The sequence below is a fragment of the Lactuca virosa genome, chromosome 7 (genome assembly GCF_052849685.1).
Source record: "Lactuca virosa cultivar CGN04683 chromosome 7, Lactuca_virosa_CGN04683_v6, whole genome shotgun sequence".
NCBI lineage: Eukaryota > Viridiplantae > Streptophyta > Magnoliopsida > Asterales > Asteraceae > Lactuca > Lactuca virosa.
Window position 1 is genome coordinate 114,156,299 of NC_136432.1, and position 21,320 is coordinate 114,177,618.

Genomic DNA, 21,320 nt, shown 5'->3' on the forward strand with positions numbered 1-21,320 from the left:
GCACGACCCCATCATGGCCGCCACCTCAGTGCGGAAGGCGCTCAGCTTCTCATCCAGAAGCTCCAAAATACCTGCATTAACCGAACCAAAGATCACAGGAGTTTGGTCTAGAATAGTACATGTGATATCAGACAAGATGAACTCCCTCGTATGCTCATCAAGCTGCCCGGCTCCAGATCCCGAGCCTGATCCTTCACCAGTGCCTAAAGTGACAGCTGGTCTAGTGCGTAGCGTCACCATACTGAAAATACACCATAACAAACATCAGTATACTCATCATATCTCGAGTGATCTAACATTCTACAAGTTTCTTGGATTCATCTCAGCCTTCCTTGATTCGAGTACGGATCCTCTGCTTTCAGTAGTACGGGCCCATACTACCTTCCATATCTATCCGTACTTTCCTCAAGAACTGCCTTGACTCCACCAAGTCCCTTTTACTACTACTGCTGATCTCATACTAAACTCTTCCTAGGCTTGCCCTAGGGTAATCACCAATCCACCCTCCGCTATCAGCTGCATAAGAAGTCCCTGCTACCTCCCCCTAACTAGCTCGTGAATACTATTACATATCACTAAGACTAGATAATTCTTTGAATGAGAGACCCTACCCTACAACGGTTGGACTCAAACAAGAGTTGTACAATAGAGCTAGACCTAACCTTCTGAAATTATTTAATCCTCGCAATATGTAACGTAACATATTCATTTACTAGTTAGTAAAAGGTAACTAGAACTCCTAAAAGCACAAAGCAAGCAACATTCAAGCATCGAGTAAACATAATCAAACATATCTCTCTCAGGCTATCCCTGACTAATCTGTACTAGCATGCAGTTCATAAAGATGAGATACATATAACAGGAACATAAGGCATCCTTCCTAGATCCTTAGCCCTAAACTAGCATGCAATTCTCATGAAGCTGATACACATATAATAGGCACATAAGGCATCCTTCCTAGATCCTTAGTCCTAATTTATCATGTAATTCTCATGAACATATCATAACATAACTTGTATGGGTAATTTGGGAGTACTTACTTGAGTTCGGCTGATTGCATGCACCACACCCTTTTTCTCTTTTCAAAGTTCTTTTCTCTTTTAAAAATTCTTTTTGTACAAATGATTTTATTTTGAAAATTTTCATACCAATTCCTTAGTTGGAGTTCAGACACACCCGAGACTATGCCTGAATCCCTCAAACCAAGGCTCTGATACCAACTTGTAACATCCCAAAAATACAGACCAAAAATTTCTTTATAAATCATTTAGTAAAAACCATAATCCATCAATATCATAATAAATCACAAATCGTATCTCTGAAAAACATCATGTCAAGTACTGTATCAAGATCATGTAAGAAAAATATCAGAGTCTAAACAATCCCAGGCTAAAACGGTGGTGTGTGCCATGTGATCATCCCGAGACCTTCCCCTTGCTAGTGGAAACACCTGAAACCAAAACTGAAAACTGTAAGCACGAAGCTTAGTGAGTCTCCCCAAACTACCACATATCATAAACATAACATGCAACTAGGAGATACGAGCCTCGCCCACACTCATGGAGATACGGGCCCCACCCACACTCCACTAACTGGAAGATACGGGCCCCGCCCACACTCCGTTGACTCTGAGATACGGGCCCCGCCCACTCTCAGCTACTACGAGATACGGGCCCCGCCCACACTCGGCTACTATGAGATACGGGCCCCACCCACACTCAGCTGCTATGAGATACGGGCCCCGCCCACACTCAACTACTAGACATACATACAAGTATCACACAGACAACAAGTATAACTAATCCTATGAATCAGGCCTATATCCATAATCAAACTAAGCTATGAGATACGGGCCCCGCCTACACTCAGCTAACTGGGAGATACGGGCCCCGCCCACACTCAGCTACTAACATAATCATACTGCAGGCCGGCCTTGGTGTCGTAGACCCATTCCTACTGAAGGAAACCCACCTCGCAAAGCTGTCTACAAAAATTCGTGGTGAGGAATCTCTGATAGTTGCTCCAACGACTCCCCGGCTATCAATATCACAATAATACTTAGTTAAAATCTGATAATCCTTCTCTGGATAAAATGACCATTTTACCCTTGGTCGAAGTCAACATCATGGTCAAAGTCAAAGTCAAGGTCAACTCCAAGTCAACCCCAACTCGTCGATTTCCATGCTACTCAGTCTCGTGGTCAACTGTGTTAACTCGGCGAGTCCCTTAACAAACTCGTCGAAGACTGTCTGCCATAAAATCGGGACATCCCGAATCAACTCGTCGAGTCCATGCTTGGACTCGTCGAGTTCCTAAACCCTCAAATCCAAAACTATGTCCAGCTCACTGAGTCATCTCCTAGATTCAACGAGTTCACTCATTAACAGAAAAATTAGGGAACCACGACCCGACTCGCCGAGTCGCAAGAACAATTCGTCGAGTCCCCCATATGTCAAATCCATACAGTCGATTCTAATCAATTCCTATACCTCCAACTCATAGATCTGGACTCCTTAGACTATCATTACACGTAAAGTTGCTAACTTTACGTGCATGCATGGTGTTATGAAGCTAAAACACCCACCACAAGCTAAAACGGAGGTCCAAGTCATGGAATAGGGCCATGGATGAATAAAGGTGGCAACTTTGAGATTCTAAAGCTCATGAGTGCCCAGATCTGAAGTCCTTATATCCCCAAGAGTTCAAATCTCGGAAATGACCTTGGAAATGGCCCAAAAGTGACAATATGCAAGCTCAAAAGAAGATCTTAGTGAATAGAAGCCAAGGTATAAGCTTTATACATCTATCAAGACAGAAATGAGTCCTTAGCTCTGGATCTTCAGTCTTCCTCCTGCAACTCCAAGTTCTTGCTTCCTTCTTCTAGCTTTAATTCACAAAATGGCAAGAAATAGCTCAAGATCACTCAAGGTTGATTATGGTTTCGAGATTAGGGTTTGGAGGTGATGGAGGCTGGGGTGGAGGTCAGATATGATGCTTAAATAGGGTGCAAGCCCTAAAGATTAGGGTTTCATCCAGACTGTCCTACTCGTCGAGTCAATACTTCGACTCGTCGAGTAGCTCACTTAAAACCCGCGCTTATTCTGCCTTCTACTCGACGAGTTAGGGCCACAAACTCATCGTGTAGCCCTTCTAAAATGAATAAATAAATAATTTAAGTGCATACCAGGAACCATGCGTTACATAGATTGAAATACATACCTTTGTGTTATAATCATATATAGCACTCTTGAATCCTTAGATCTGCTTCAAAAAGCTAGCACCAAAAGTATAGTTGTCTCTAATCGCTCACACCCAAAACCCTAGAACACAAGAAATCAAGAGGCGAGAGGAGAAGACTTGTGAATTTCATTTTCCACTTTGTGAAAGGTGAGAACCATGAAATATGATACCCAAAGGAGGTATTTATATCTAAGGTATCTCCAAGATAAACCCTGATTTGAATATTAAAAAAATCAGATTTTATCTATTCAAGACAGTTATCCTTATTTGCAATTAGTGGCGAGCCTAGAATAGAAACCCACGTGGTTCACTAACTAGGGTCGGTTCAAGAAAAAAAAATCGGGTTCAACTAGAAAAATAACCGATTTAGCATGTATAAGAACTAATGGTGAGAGGACCGAGTCCAAACCAATCATTCCTTCAATTTTTTTTTTGACTAAAATCAATTTAAATTTAGAATAAAACCAGTCTATTAAATTAATCATATATGATGTATTTTTTTAATGTGTAGATAATTACTTACACATATTTAAAAAATTAAACATGTATAAGCAACCTTTCATGTTTTACCGATACATTATTGTTGTGGTGAAAAATCAACTAAGTGGAATCTAACCAAATTGTATGAGAGGTTGTGGTGTTCGTGGTAAAACGAGTAAGAAATGATAATCAAAGTGACACAAGTAGGTTACAAGGAAAGCCCTTGATCCTTGATAAGATCTCCGACATAAAACATTGGGAGGTGATAATGATCACATGCCTTAATGATTTTATTGATATAAAATGTTGATTTACAGAGATGAATGTGTAAATGTAAGTACAAGTATCGTGGATGAGCTTAGTGTCTCCCTAGTGTGCTAGTTACATGTGCTATTTTATAGTCTAATGCTAATAAAAAGAAGTCCGATAATTCCGGGATCCTTCAGAATCAGCATATGAACATTATTTTACTTGGTATTCCAGGTTTTTTTTCCTGGTTGAGATGACTCTCCGTTGAGAATGAGTGTAACACCCCGACTCGCGGGTACAAACTTCCAGTCTTATATTTCCATTGAAAAGGTCGACTCGACGAGTTGGATGCCCTAACTCGTCGAGTAGGCACGGTTTTGGGCGCGGGTCTTAAGTGACCGACTTGACGAGTCGGAGGATAGACTCGACGAGTTGGAGTTGGAATGAGAAAACCCTAATTTCAGTAGGCTTAGATGTACCTGAAACAAACCAACAACCTGTAAGCGAAATACTTAGTGAGTCCCCCAGAGCATACCACACACAATACACATACACATATCATGTTAGCTAATTAAAGCTACATACATATCACATAAGCCATGCATACATAAAACATGTAAGAATGCCATGGGCTACCCCACATGGTCTTTACCTAGGACTGCCATGGGCTACCCCACATGGTCTTACATCCAACGCCATGGGCTCCCCCACATGGTCTTTACCTAGGACTGCCATGGGCTACCCCACATAGTCTTACATCCAATGTCATGGGCTACTCCACATGGTCTTGACCTAGGACTGCCATGGGCTACCCCACATGGTCTTACATCCAAAACATGTCATCACATATCATATCAAACCACAGAATGACTAATACATAAATCATAATCACATAATGGGCCAGCCTTGGTGCCTTAGACCCATGGGTATGGTGAGAAGACTCACCTCTGCCTGCTGAATACAAAAGTTGTTCTCCTAACGGTCTGTAACCCCCCGTGCTGAATAGTAATATTAAACAATGTTAGGACTTTAGTTATTCAAAGGAAACCCAACTCCAAACCCTTCCATAAGGCCCAATTATCTATCCATTGCTAATGGGCCCAAAGTCCAAGTCCAAAATCCCTAATGGGCCTCTTGGCCCAATCAATATGTCCATGGCCCATAATAGATGATATGACCCATAATTCTCAGAATACCACCATGCCCAAAATCAAATGAGGCCCAATTAGCTCTAAGGCCCAAGACGAATTCGGCCCAACTGTGATGCGTACGCTTAGCGTACCATCCTGGTACGCACAGCGTACTGGGGTTCTAGGGCTTACGCGCAGCGTACACTAGGTTACGCCCAGTGTACTAACAGATTAAGCATTTTTCCCATTAAGTGCTTAATACTTGATCCTTTTACGTCCAGAAGTCAGATCCAACCCCATTAAGACGACCTAAGGCATAAAGTTGGAAACTTTATGCCTTTGCATGTCTCAACTGCTCCCAACACCCTCATTAAGTCATGTGTAAAGCTCTTAGCCCATGCATGAGGTCAAAATACCCATCAAGACTCCATTTTTATGTTGAAAAAGGACTAAGGGACCTCAGATCTGTCATTTCCATCCTTGGAGTTGCTTAACTCACCAATGGAGATCCAAACTCAACCAAAAAGGGGACAAACTAGAAAACCCTAGCTAGATCTAGAGATTAAGAAGGAAAGGTCCAAGATTTTTACCTCCAGAAGCTCCTCAAGGTCGAAAATAGTCAGATCCTTGAAGCCAAATGACACTCCTAGATTCCTTGGCAATTTCTTCTTCTTGGATGAACACTAAAAGAACCACCAATGCACTCTTAAGCTCAAGCTGCTTTTGGGTGTTACAACTCTCCCCCACTTGAACTAGACTTCGTCCTCGAAGTCCGTTGCTGTAAACAATTCGGGGTAATGTTCCCGCATCTCCTCCTCGGGCTCCCAAGTCCATTCGGAACCCTTCATGTGCTGTCATTGTACCTTTACCAACTTCACTTCTTTGTTCCGAAGACCCTTCGTCTTTCTATCTAAGATGGCGACCGGATTTTCGATATAATTTAAACTCCCATCCACCTGAATGTCATCCAAAGAAACAACCGCCGACTCGTCGGCAACACACTTCCGAAGCTGGGACACGTGGAAAGTATTGTGAATCTGACTAAGCTCCTCAGGGAGTTCTAAGCGATATGCCACCTTGCCCACCCAGGCCGTGATCCTGAACGGGCCTATGAACCGAGGCCCCAACATGCCCCTCTTTCGAAACCTGATAACCCCTTTCCAGGGTGACACCTTCAGTAATACAAAATCCCCCACCTGAAACTCGAGATCCGAACGTCGTCGGTCAGCATAACTTTTCTGACGGCTTTGCGCGACTCGCAACCGGTTGCGCACCTGCTGAATCAGCCCGGTAGTCTTGAGCACTACCTCAGTGCTTCCCATGACCCGGTGCCCAACCTCGTCCCAACACACCGGGGTCCTGCACCTCCGACCATATAACATCTCGAATGGATCTCAGTCAATACTGGCATGATAACTATTATTATATGAGAACTCTGCCAGTGGGAGGTATGTATCCCAACTCCCTCCAAAATCCAGCACGCATGCTCGAAGCATATCCTCCAGTGTCTGGATCGTCCTCTCACTCTGACCGTCAGTCTGAGGATGGTACGCCGTACTAAAATGTAGCTGAGTGCCCAGTTCCTCGTGGAACTTCTTCCAAAACCTGGAAGTAAGCCGGACATCCCTGTCGGAGACCACAGACACGGGCACCCCGTGTCTAGCCACTACCTCACGCACATAAATATCTGCCAACTTCTCCGCAAATATACTCTCTGAAATCGGAATAAAGTGGGCACTCTTCGTCAGTCTGTCTACGATCACCCATATAGCGTCCACTCCCCTTGTCGTCCTAGGAAAATTTGTGATGAAGTCCATAGTGATCTCTTCCCACTTCCACATGGGAATGGGTAGTGGCTGAACCTTGCCATGAGGCCGCTGGTGCTCGGCCTTGACCTTCCTGCAGGTCAAACATCGCTCCACGAACCAGGCAATCTCCCACTTCATGCAGGGCCACCAATATCCCAGCCTCAAGTCTCTATACATTTTCGTAGCTCCAGGGTGTATAGAGAACTTGGACTTGTGCGCCTCCTCTAATAGTCTTTGTCTCACTCCCCCTGCCACTGGTACCCATACTCAACCACATTGCGTTAGAAATCCGCGGCTATCCTTCACAAACAAAGGATACTGCCCCCGAATCCACTCGACCTTCCAATTCTCCTTCTTCACCCCCTCAACCTGAGCCACTTTGATCATATCCAACAAAGGAGAAGTCATCGTCATCCGCATACAAATGTCCCTAATCGGGGACCCCGCCGTCTTACGGCTCAATGCATCAGCCACCACGTTGTCTTTCCGTGGGTGGTATATAATCTCGCAATCATAATCCTTCAGCACATCCAGCCACCTCCTCTGCCGTATGTTAAGGTTCTGTTGATCCATCAAATACTTCAGACTCTTGTGATCGGTATAGATAGTAAACCACACTCCATATAAATAGTGCCTCCAAATCTTGAGGGCAAACACCACTACCCCCAACTCCAGGTCATGGGTGGGGTAATTCGCCTCATGAGGCTTCAACTGCCTCGAGGCGTAAACTATCACGTGTCCCCTCTGCATCAATACCGCACCTAACCCTAAAATCGACGCGTCGGAGTAAACCACCAGATCATCTAACCCCTCAGGTAGTACTAGAATCGAAGCCTCGCATACCCTCTGTCTCAGGGTCTCAAAATCCATCTGCTGGTCCGCACCCCACCGAAAAGTCACATTTTTCTTGGTCAATCTTGGTACTTCAACCCGCACAACAATCTTGGAGAAATCCTGGATAAATCTCCGATAGTAACCCGCTAAACCTAAGAAACTACGAATCTCTGATGCATTCCTCGGTACTTCAACCGCATCACAGCCTCCACCTTGGCTGGATCAACCGAAATACCCTCCTGATTGATGACATGCCCCAAGAACTGTACTTCACGCAGCCAGAAGTCATACTTGGAGAACTTCGCATACAGTTTCTCTGCCCTGAGGGTCTCTAATACCTCCCTCAGATGTTGTTCATGCTACTCCCTGGTCTTAGAATAGACCAAGATATCATCAATAAAAACGATCACCGACCGATCCAGCATCGGCCTGCATACCATGTTCATAAGATCCATGAACGCTGCTGGGGCATTGGTGAGCCCAAACGGCATCACCACAAACTCATAATGCCCATACCGAGTCCTGAAAGCCGTCTTCGGTATATCCTCATCCCGAATCCTCATCTAATGGTATCCCGACCGAAGATCAATCTTGGAAAACCACGACGCACCCTGCAGCTGATCAAACAAATCATCGATCCTTGGCAATGGATAATGGTTTTTCATCGTTAGTTTATTCAGCTCCCTATAATCGATGCATATCCTGTGCGATCCATCCTTCTTTTTCACGAAGAGAATAGGTGCTCCCCATGGGGAACTGCTCGGACGAATGAACCCTCGGTCTAGCAGCTCCTAGAGCTGCGTAGATAGCTCTTGCATCTCCGGCGGTGCCAACCGGTAGGGTGCCTTTGCTATCGGAGCGACACCCGTCACCAAGTCAATGAGAAACTCCACCTGCCTCTCCGGAGGCACTCTTGGTAATTCTTCGGGGAAGACGTCCCAAAAATCCTGTACCACCGGCACACTGCCCACATCCATCACGGTCTCTACCCTCGTATCTGTGACATAAGCTAGAAATCTTGTGCAACCCTGCTGTAAAAACCTCCTAGTCCTCACTGTCGAACAGAGGGCCGGTCCCTACGAGGCCCTCTTACCCTGAATAACCAGTTCTCCCCCACTTGGGGTTCGAACCCTGACCAACTGGCGGTCGCAATCGATCATGTCCCCGTGGGCCCCCAACCAATCCATCCCGACAATCACTTTCAACCCTCGTAATGGTATCAGAACTAGATCAACACGGAACCTCTCTCCCAATACATTCAGTACACAATCCCGATATACCCTTGCAGCACTAACGGTGCGGTCGTCTGCAATCTCCACCTCGAGCAGGGAATCCAAGGTCCCCGGCGCGTCTCCGAACTTCTTGCTAAGTGCAAGAGATACGAACGATCGGGTAGCACCCGAGTCAAACAAGACATGTGCCGACATACCATTGACCAAAAAGGTCCCTATATATGCAATATATATATATATATATATATATATATATATATATATATATATGTATATATATATATATATACACATAAGTCATACAATCATAACGAGCAGAGAAATAATAGATACGTACTAGCCACGACGTCCGGAGCTGCCCGAGCCTCCTCGGTAGTCAGCTGAAAAGCACGGCTCTTCACCACCGGGGCATCCGCCTTAGCAGGGCGGCCATCTGTGATCCTCATTGTGGCGGGCGCGGGCGCCACCACTGCTCCTCCCCCTCCCTGCAACCTCGGACAATCGACCTTTTTATGGCCAGTCTGGTTGCAGTGGACACATATCAAACCCTTCTTGGGGCAATCCTTGCTCACGTGGCCCTGCTGACCACAAGAGTAACATCCCGATATCCCAGCTGTCCGACACGCCCCACTATGAAACCTCCCGCACTTGGCACATCGGCCCCAGCCCTGCTGGCCCCTACCTGAAGAATCAGAGGTCTTAGGCTTCTTAGCCTGACCTCCTGCTGCCTGCGCCTGATCAGTCTTCTGCTTCATGAGGGTATCAAACTCCATCTCCCTCTCGCGGGCCTTCTCCACCATCTCATTCAGGGTTTTGCACCCTGTAAAGCTCACAAACTCACGGATATCATCCCTCACCATGAAATGATATCTCGTCCGCCTCATATCCTCATCCGTAGCGTACTGTAGGATCAACAACGCTCGCTCCCGAAACTTGGCGGTGATCTCCGCCACAGTCTCGGTGGTCTGCTGAAGGTCATGAAACTCCCTCACAAGTCGTTGCACCTCAATAGGTGGTGCAAACTCCAAATTAAATCGTCGAACAAACTCGGTCCATGTCATCTCTGCCACCCCGGCTGGCCCCACCTGGCTAGTAATCTCGCCCCACCAATCGCGGGCCCTATCCCTCAACATACACAAATCAAACCCAACCTTTGCCGCATCCGGACAGGAACTCGTGCGCTGGGCGTTCTCGATATCCGCTACCCAGCGTCGGCTAACAATCGGGTCCCTGACCCCGAAAAACTCTGGCGCCCCACACGCCTTGAACTCCCGAAACGAGGGAGTTCGGACCCCAATCTGCCCCACCGCCAACTCAGTCCTGAAAGATCTAAGTCTCTCCTCCATAATCTCCATCATACTCTCCTTGACCATCCCGAAAATGATTGGGGTCGCGTCAAGGATGCCCCTGGTAACCTCGGCTGCAATGAGTTCGCGCAGCCTCTCATTGGCGGCATCAGTAGCATCTCCTGATCCCGCCCCGGATCCAGACCCCAATCCTGATCCTCCTGCTCCAAATCGCGTCATCACCATGCTGGACTGAAATATCATAAATTACAATGATCAGGATTTCCATATAAGGGATCTTCCCATAGCGGTCCTCCTTGAAATCGTCAGATCTAACATTGGTTTGGGTACAGGTCTTGTGCTTTCAGTAGTACGGGCGCAATACTACCTTCCACACCTACATGTACCTTTCCCCAACGCTCTACCTGATAACCCCAATTCGTCCCAAAACATATCCATATTCCACAAACTACCACATACATTGATCTCAGGATGTCCTAAGATTTACTCTACTCATACCAATCAGACCAATCATAACAGGTTGCCTTCATGCATGCAAATTATACACAGAAAAGGATCAAATAGACTTTCGAATAAAATATTCTACCCTAGGACCACAACCAGACAAGGAACAGGAAATACGGCCAAATCAATCATTCTGACGCTATAAGCTCCTAACCGTATACAATTTTAAAAGCATACACATAGCAAGTTCCATGAAATCAACAAACTCATATATCAGTATAGCATGGCTAATATATTTAGGAACTACTTACTTGGCTCGGCTGATCACGCGCATTGCACTCTCATCTTTTCATTCCTTTTTGAAAACCCTTTTAAATTTTTTTTTTTTTTTTTTGAAAACAATTTTCACCGTTTCCTTAGTTTGAGTCCTGACACACTCGAGAGTGTGCCCGAATCCCTCAAACCAAGGCTCTGATACCAACTTGTAACAACCCAAAAATTTTCAAGAAATTTTCGTTTTTAATTAATAAAACACATTCGCATAATCCATGAAATCCCAACATAATTGTTTTCAAATCAGTATTCATTACAACTTATTTGATTCATCAGAGTGTCCCCAAAACATGTCAATAAAAGAGAGATAGAGTCCCCCAGAGCATACCACACACAATACACATACACATATCCTGTTAGCTAATTAAAGCTACACACATATCACATAAGCCATGCATACATAAAACATGTAAGAATGTCATGGGCTACCCCACATGGTCTTTACCTAGGACTGCCATGGGCTCCCCCACATGGTCTTACATCCAACGTCATGGGCTCCCCCACATGGTCTTTACGTAGGACTGCCACGGGATACCCCGCATGGTCTTACATCCAATGTCATGGGCTACCCCACATGGTCTTGACCTAGGACTGCCATGGGCTACCCCACATGGTCTTACATCCAAAACATGCCATTACATATCATATCAAACCACATAATGACTAATACATAAATCATAATCACATAATGGGCCGACCTTGGTGCCTTAGACCCATGGGTATGGTGAGAAGACTCATCTCTGCCTGCTGAATACAAAAGCTGTTCGCCTAACGGTATGTAACCCCCCGTGCTTAATAGTATTATTAAACAATGTTAGGACTTTAGTTATTCAAATGGAACCCAACTCCAAACCCTTCCCTAAGGCCCAATTATCCATCCCTTGCTAATGGGCCCAAAGTCCAAGTCCAAAATCCCTAATGGGCCTCTTGGCCCAATAAGGCCCAATCAATATGTCCATGGCCCATAATAGATGATATGACCCATAATTCTCAAAATACCACCATGCCCAATAATCAAATGAGGCCCAATATGAATTCGGCCCAACTGTGATGCGTACGCTTAGCGTACCATCCTGGTACGTGCAGCGTACTGGGGTTCTAGGGCTTACGTGCAGTGTACACTGGGTTACGCCCAGCGTACTAACAGATTAAGCACTTTTCCCATTAAGTGCTTAATACTTGATCCTTTTACGTCCAGAAGTCAGATCCAACCCCATTAAGACGACCTAAGGCATAAAGTTGGCAACTTTATGCCTTTGCATGTTTCAACTGCTCCCAACACCCCCATTAAGTCATGTGTAAAGCTCTTAGCCCATGCATGAGGTCAAAATACCCATCAAGACTCCATTTTTATGTTGAAAAAGGACTAAGGGACCTCAGATCTGTCATTTCCATCCTTGGAGTTGCTTAACTCACCAATGGAGATCCAAACTCAACCAAAAAGGGGACAAACTAGAAAACCCTAGCTAGATCTAGAGATTAAGAAGGAAAGGTCCAAGCTTTTTACCTTCAGAAGCTCCTCAAGGTCGAAAATAGTCAGATCCTTGAAGCCAAATGACACTCCTAGCTTCCTTGGCAACTTCTTCTTCTTGGATGAACACTAAAAGAACCACCAATGCACTCTTAAGCTCAAGCTGCTTTTGGGTGTTACAAACGAGTTGCTAGCTGCACTCAACGAGTTGGATCAACTTTAACTGTTGACTTTGACTTTGACCAAGGGTGGACCAGTTTGACTCTTGGGGTATTTTGGTAATTTGTAAATTTATGGAAATGGTCTTATGGTAAATATAGGTGGTGGAGTTAGTGGCGGTGGTTCGAGAGTTTGAGCTTATCATTTCAGTTCGACAGTTGTGAGGTGAGTTCTCCTCACTATGCTCAAGGGTCTAAGGCACCAAGGCCGGCCCTTTTTTATTGTTACTCTAATATGTTATGCTAGTATGAGTTGTTAGATTAGCATCCTGGTAGATAGGATTGTATTATGTTGCTATGATTTGTAGATCAGTATCTTGGTAGACAGGATGATGTTATGCTAGTATGATCGGTTAGATCGGTTTGTATGTCTATAGACTATTATGTGATTATCTGATATATGTGCACATGTCGATTGGTGGTTGAGGCTCCTCTGCTTTGTGCGAGAGCCAACAGACCTGGGCATTCCAAACCGATGGTTGTGGGCTGTGAGTATTCCATCCCGAGGATGATTGGACTCGTAATATGAGGGCATTCCAACCCGATGGTTGTGAGCCTGGGGTATTCCATCCCGAGGATGACTGGACCTATAGTATGAGTGACATTCCAACCCGATGGTTGAGGGCCAGGGGTATTCCAACCCGATGGTTGATTGGACCTATTGTATGTTGTTTGTGTTATATGTATGTTGATGTGCGTATGGGTATTTTGGGGGAACTCACTAAGCTTCGGGCTTACAGTTGTTGATTTTGTTTCAGGTACTTCTGATGATCGCGGGAAGGCGAAGGCATGATCGTACACCTCCTGTTGTTTATGATTTGATTCTGGGATATTTTGACACTGAACTATTTTGGAAACAACTTTTGTAATAATCAATGGTTTTGGAATATTTTTAAAAGTTTAAATTTGTCATGATTTTTATGGATGTTACAATGAATATTGTGTTGACTCGTTCTGCACATGTGAGAAAAATAAAGAGAATATAGTCGTTACAAGTGTTAGAAATATTAGTGGTAATAGCAGGATCCTGAGATATGTTTAAGGATCCTGAGGCTTTAGAAGTATTTGAGGATCCTAAATATGAGTCAAGGATCTTGCCCCTAACAATTGCCCTTAAATTATACCTGCGAAATATAACCGTTGGTGTTTTAAATATTTAGAGGTATAATTTTTAAGTAAAACTTGAAGTAAGAATTTCTAACGGATAGGTAATTTGAACTTCAACGGGTAGATTTCTAGTCGTTGGAAAGCTCAAATCACCTTTCTACCTTTCATTGATTCCCATATAAATAAGATATGAAGCTCTTTAATTTCATCTTACTCTTAACTTTTCTTCTGGAGGTTCATTGAACATCATCGAAGGTAGTATTTTTATTCATTTTGTCCTTCGTAGTTTTCTTTTTCTTAAAAATGACCAAAAAAGAAGTTCGTTCTCGTGCAAACATCATAGCTATACGTAATGATGATTTCGTAGATCAGAAGCTCCTTTTCTATGAGGAAACTTTTACCTTCGATGACGATAGTATTGAAGCTTTGAGTTCGAGTGGAACCTTTCCCACTAGTACTGTCTTCAAGCCTTTCGATGTTAGGATCCAATCTGATTTTATTTCTTTTGTTTGGATTTGTTTTCCTGAGTATCCCTTTACCTTAGGCCTTGCATATCCCTTTTCCGGGATTATTTCTGAATTTTTTGAAATCACCAAGATTTCATATATTCAAGCCATGCCAGAGGTTTGGAGGATCATTTATTGGATTGACAATCTGAATTACGACCTTTCTACCTTTGGAAACTCTAACCTTTTGTTGAAGTTAAAATCGACGGATCACCTCTTGTACTAAAATCCAAGCATAACGATGGTGCTTGGAAAGGAAGTTAAGCATTACCACTTTGATTGGGTAAATTTGAAATATGTTCTTTTAGCTATCACATTATAGTTTTATAGTTGCCGATATGTGTCACAATTTAATAATACCGTAACATTTTACTTTTTAAAACAAACATCTTATATATCATTCCAATAATTTTTATATGAAAGAAGAAATACATCTTTCAAATAAACAATATCATTGTTGACAAATCCTGACACTACTCAGGCTCTGTGGCCATGGAGGTTCGTCTGCAGTGACTTGCATAAGACATAGCCTCATGTTAGCAGTTTGATTAGTCGATGCGCGAAAGCTGACCGAATACCTTGTTAGGGAAGTTTTCATTCAAAAAAAAAATCATTGTTAGAACTTCCAAGGATCAAAAGAGTACAATATTGACTTTATAAGAAAAGCAAAAGGATTTTTCAAATTACCCGGATAAATTGGAGCAAAAGGTTGCTACTTGCTAGAAGTGGCTCTCGCACACTCGATTCCTGTATCTCATCCAAATTGCACACACATATGGACACAATCCACAGTTGGAAGACAAGGTCATCTCGACACTCGACTGCCCTTAAACAGCAATCACCTCTTCTTCAATCTTGAGTCACATCCAATCTATACCCAATTCATAAAAACCATCGATTTCTGTCCCCTTTTCTTCCAAAACCCTCAAAGTTTTGATCATCTCCGTACAAAAATGGAGGGCACATTCCTCCCAAACAGACCAGCTCTCCCTCTCCAGTTGACAAAACCTACACAATCAACCCAACAACAAAGACTCGGATTCAATCCAACAACTCTCCCACCACAACCACCGTCGCCGCAATCTTTCCCCATTGATCCTCTCGTCCAGCACCTCATCCACCTCTCTTCACCGCCACCGACCGCCACCCACAAGCAGAAACCTATACGATCAGTAAAATCAAGTAACACCCACATCGAATTCCCTGCTACTCGCAGTTACTCAAAAAAGCATTCCCCCAATCGAACACATTTCAGGAAGCCTTATTCAAGTTCACTCCTTACCCTTGAAGACCCCAAAGTTCAGTTGGCGGGTATTGATGGTGATGGTGATGGGTCGCTTGATTTTCTTTCAATTGAGTGTAAGTCTATGCTGGATTCTATCTTGGAACAGACTTCATCCAGTTTACATTTATTCTTTTATTCCGTTAAGTTCAAGTTGATTGAACTCGATTTGGTTAGCCTATTAAAGGGTTTAGATCGTTCGGGTAACTGGGAAAAAGCCCTTTCTTTGTTCGAATGGGTACTGGAGGATTCAAGGACTAATCAAAGCTTCAATATTGACAACCAAATGATCGAATTAATGGTCAAAATCTTGGGTAGGGAGTCACAACATACGATCATGTCAAAGCTCTTTGATAAGTACGGTGTTGGGGATTATTCTCTAGATGTTCGTGCTTTCACTACTATTATCCATTCCCATTCATGTACAGGAAAGTATGAAAAAGCCATTTACTTGTTTGATCGCATGAAAGCAATTGGACTTTCCCCAAATTTAGTTACTTACAATGTAATGTTGGATGTTTATGGGAAAATGGGTCGTTCTTGGGACAAAATCTTGAATCTGTTAACCGAAATGAAAACCGAAAAGCTTGAATTCGATGAGTTCACTTGTAGTACAGTGATATCCGCATGTGGTAGAGAAGGTTTATTAGAGGAAGCAAAGACATTTTTCGCGAGTCTAAAAGCTCAAGGCTATAAACCAGGAATCTTTACATACAATTCTCTACTCCAAGTGTTTGGGAAGGCCGGAATGTACTTAGAGGCATTAAACATCTTGAAAGAAATGGAGGAAAACAATTGCACACCCGATTTAGTCACTTATAACGAGCTTGTGGCTGCTTATGTGAGAGCAGGGTTCCATGAAAAAGGGGCCGATTTAATCGACACAATGGCTCAAAAGGGTCTAAAACCGAATGCAATCACGTATACAACGGTTATAGATGCATATGGGAAATGTGGAAAAGAAGATAAGGCGTTGAGTCTTTTTAATGTAATGAAGAAATCCGGTTGTGTGCCTAATGTTTGTACTTATAATGCGATTCTTGGAATGTTAGGTCGAAAATCCCGCTCCCAAGAGATGATGGAGATTCTTCTCGATATGAAATCGAATCGAATTTCACCAAATCGTGTCACATGGAACACGATGCTTGCTATGTGTGGGCAAAAGGGTATGCATCTTTATATGAATTGGGTGTTACGTGAGATGAAAAGTTGTGGTTTTGAACCCGATAGAGACACATTCAACACATTGATAAGTGCATATGGGAGGTGTGGTTTGGAAATTGATGCGGGTGAAGTTTATCGGGAGATGATTAAAGTCGGGTTTAATCCGTGTATTACAACTTATAACGCGCTTTTGAACGCCTTGGCTCGTAAAGGGGATTGGAAATCTGGGGAATCGGTGATTCTAGACATGAAAAGTAAAGGGTTTAAGCTTAGTGAAACCTCATATTCTTTGATGCTTCATTGCTACTCAAAAGGGCAAAACTTTAAAGGGTTAGATGCTATGGCAAAAGAGATATACGAAGGGAAGATCTTTCCAAGTTGGATGCTTCTTAGAACCCTAATCCTCGCAAATTTCAAATGTCGATCACTTTCCGGGATGGAAAAAGCATTTCAAGAATTGCAAAAACACGGGTACAAACCGGATCTTGTTATATTCAACTCCATGCTTTCGATTTATGCAAGAAACAAGATTTATGATCGGGCCCGCAAGATTCTTGATTTGATTCATGAAAACGGATTGCAACCGGATCTCGTGACTTTTAACACATTAATGGATATGTATGCAAGAACTGGCGAGTGTTGGGAAGCCGAAGAGATTCTCAAAAGTGTACAAAATTCGGGTAGAAAACCGGATCTTGTGTCATATAATACCGTGATTAAAGCGTTTTGTAGGCAAGGTTTAATGGATGAAGCTAGAAGGGTACTTTCGGAAATGACAAATAACGGGATTCGGCCATGTATTGTTACATATAACACGTTTGTTGCGGGATTTGCGGCTCAGGGTTCGTTTTTAGAAGTAAACGATGTGATTAGTTATATGATTGAGCATGATTGTAAGCCAAATTTGTTAACTTATAAGACAATTGTGGATGGATATTGTAGAGCTAAGAAGTATCAAGAAGCGTTAGAGTTTGTGGGGAATATTAGAAAAATGGATAGTTCGTTTGATGAGCATAGTTTGCAAATGCTTGCTTCTTGTGCTCGGACAAATGTGTTATGACGATTTTGCCCTTGAAATGTTATTCGTTGTTTCACGGGTTGATGTTGCTTTTGAATATATTGCCCTTGCAATGATGAACTTCCATGGTGTTGTTTCAAGATTTGAAGGGCTTGCAACAGAAGGCAAACATTGAAGATCACCAAAGGTACATTTGTGAAAGGGAAAATTGTGGGAAATAGCAATGTTCTTAACTCTTGCTTCCAATGATATGGGCATTGTACTTTATTTCTTACCCATAATAGCAACATACTTATATATCTGTTTGACCTCAAAAGTCAAGCTTCAACTCATTAACTCTTATAAATATGCTATGGAGTAATTGAAAATCTTTATCTTTTTTCCAGTTATTCTGTTACTTCATTCATCAAGTTATATCACTATTGAGTTAAAGATTTCTTATAAATAATAATATAGATCTCATTCTTGTTATGAAACACCTCTGTGAAACTATAAAATTTTCAACGGATTCAAGTAAGGCTGGGTTTGTTATATGTGACTGGAAAAGCTTTTTAAGGCTATTTTAAATGATGAGAGGGCATTTATGTCTTTTTCACAGATTAGAGATTTAGAGCTGGTCGTTGTCCCACCTTTTTACATCTTTTTGGGTGGGATAAAAAGTTGCAATTTTTTGTCCTATTGACATTCGACTCTTAGTCTATTTTGGCTTAATAGGGTTCAGTAATTTGCTTTTGTTCTTTTAAATGTATTTTTGTAACAGATTTTTAACCAATTTGTTCTTTGCAGGAAATAAAGCTTCAAGCAAAATCAAAGGATGAAGGGTTTTGTGTTAGAGTCCAAGATTTTAAAACAAAAGTTATGTTTTATTTACTTATTGGTAAGAAAGTATCGGGTCTCTTTTTGTATTTAGAGGTATGTTTATTTATAGATCGGAATTTTCATGTAAATGTTTGTAATTTATACCAAGAATTATGGGCTTTTTGGATCATATTTGTGTGTGATTCATTTTACATATGCTTTGCCCTTTCATCTTAGTGAATTCCCGAACAATAATGTTACAAAAACGTGTATCCTATGCAATAAAAATTATAGATTGTTTTTTAGTTTTTTTATGGTACTTGGTGGATCGTGTGTGAATTTAATTAAAATGACCAAATTGAAAGCTATCGTACAACTATCTGAAATTAGATACATGCTTAAATGAGTGGGTTCATACAATTTTGAGTAAGGACATTTAGGGCTCGTTTTGTTTTAAAAAAGACTGTTTGGGCACTTATATCTGCAAAAGACCGTTTGTTTTCTGGAAGACAAAAGAACTCAAAAAAACTTCTTTTTCACTTCTTGTATGAAGGCATACAAAAATACTTTTGGTCCACGTCTTCTGCCGCAAATACGGAAAAAGACTAAAGACATTTTACCACTTCCAAAACAAACACCACCTTAATGTGTGTGTGTTGGAAGACAAAAGTATTTGTTGGAAATACTGCTTTGTCACAACAGTTTGTAATATTATTATAAATGTCAGAGTTACTTTGGGTTATAGACAAATATAAACGATATTGATATTGACAAAAGATGATTTATAAAGATCTAGTTTGTTAATTAATTAAGTTTTTAATTAATTAAATGAAACTTGTAGATCTATATCGGCTTAAGTGTACTAATCAGAAATTCAAATCATTATCAAATTTAAGGATAATGTAATTATCCCTTAAGGGTTTAATCTTTCCCTATGAATAGAGGACTTCAAAATCGGATTCAAGAGTAATAATCCAAAGTGAGAAAAACCCTAACATCTCATTTTCGAGATTTATAGGAAAGAAAGGAAAAAAAAAAGATAAGAAGAAGAAAATAAAAGTTTATTTTCCTTTCATTTCTCTTCTTTTCCTTCTTTTTTTCTTGCTCTCATTTCCTTCATAATCATCCCAAATATGGGAGGAAATATTTAATGTAAAATAAGTATTTTTTTTCCTTCCATTTCTTTTTCCTTTCCTCCTTAACATTATGTTCTCAACTCTCAAGATTAAAAATTAAAGAGGAGGAAAAGGGACGAGAGGGTAAAGAAAATGAAGAATATGGAAGGAAAAATGGGAGATGATAGATGTGTTCTTGAGTTTAAGAAGAGGGAAAGAAAAATTATTGTTATATGACAAATATACTTTTGAATAGTGTTACAAACCTGAAACTAAACTCCTTTTGCACTTATCTTTTAAAAAAAATCACGTTAATTGTAGATTATAGCATCCTATTCTTATTGTTGTTGTTGTTATAAAATCTTTATTTCATTACTTCTTCTATTACTACATACCAAACACTATTAAATATTTTTAAAGATACAAAATATAAATATCAAAGTATAAGACATCTAAAAATTTATTCGAAAATTGCATCAAATAACTTTATCCTATATGCAAAACATTCAATGTATTATATACTAGTTTTTTATATCTTTCTAGATTAATTTTTTTTTTCAAAAATAACCCTTACAATTTTTATTTTTATTTTAATTTGGCCATTTTAGCATTTTACCGATAATCTTTCTATTTTATATATTATTATTTTTTTTCATAAAAACCTTCATATTTTACAAAAAAATTTTGAACCAACTATTTTTGGTTTGGATCATTATTACTTTGTTTTTAATGTTGTAGTTGTTGTTTATGTTGTTGATAGTTTTGGACATTAAAATATGACGAAGGCATTTGATTTTTTTCAAAATATAAAGAAAGGATGGCGTGTGTGATTCTTATTGGCCAAATGGATATGAACATTTATTTTAGGATTCTTGTGTAACGTCCCAAAAATCATAGTAAATTTTTTATTAAAAAAAAAGACATTTCCATAGAATTATAAGTCACCAAAGCATTGTTTTACAACCATATCAAAATCAAAGTAATAAATCAGAGTATCTCTCAAAACATGAAACTAATAGAAGATGTGTACAATCATGCATTCTGTAACGTCCTAAAAATATGATCCAAAATTTTCATTTTTAATTTAAATAAAATAGTATTCCAAATACATTATCCATACATCTCAAATGAAAATAAGTATCTCAATAACATAACAATCAGAGTGATTTCTCAAAAGTAGAATCCATGTGGTGTGTGCGATGCACTCATCCCGAGCTCTTCCCCTTGGAACCGGAAGTACCTGAAACATAAATTGAAAACCGTAAGCACAAAGTTTAGTGAGTTCCCCAAACTACCTCATACCATACATAATAAATCACATATTGGGCCCCCGCCCTACATCGGGCCCCGCCCGGCATCGAGCCACACTCGGTTTACAAATTTGTTATTCTCAGGCCTCGCCTGTCACTGGGCCTCGCCCACTATACACATACAATTTATATCACATAATCATGCTAACACATATAATGATCATAAACACTAGCATATGTTCAAGTCCTCAGGCCTCGCCCGGCATCGAGACCCGCCCGATATACACACATAACACATGCAAGGGTCACGCAGACTCCTAACATCCTAGCATAA

General features: G+C 41.4%; 1 protein-coding gene across 1 annotated transcript; it reads left to right on the forward strand.

The window, feature by feature from the left end:
- The first annotated feature begins 15,068 nt into the window (after positions 1 to 15,068).
- On the forward strand, positions 15,069 to 18,926 carry LOC145124218 (Tetratricopeptide repeat (TPR)-like superfamily protein). Its single transcript, XM_079059480.1, has 2 exons — positions 15,069 to 18,010; positions 18,610 to 18,926. The coding sequence occupies exon 1, from the start codon at positions 15,313 to 15,315 to the stop codon at positions 17,863 to 17,865; it is 2,553 nt and encodes an 850-aa protein (XP_078915606.1). The 5' UTR covers positions 15,069 to 15,312; the 3' UTR covers positions 17,866 to 18,010; positions 18,610 to 18,926.
- The last annotated feature ends 2,394 nt before the right edge of the window (positions 18,927 to 21,320 follow it).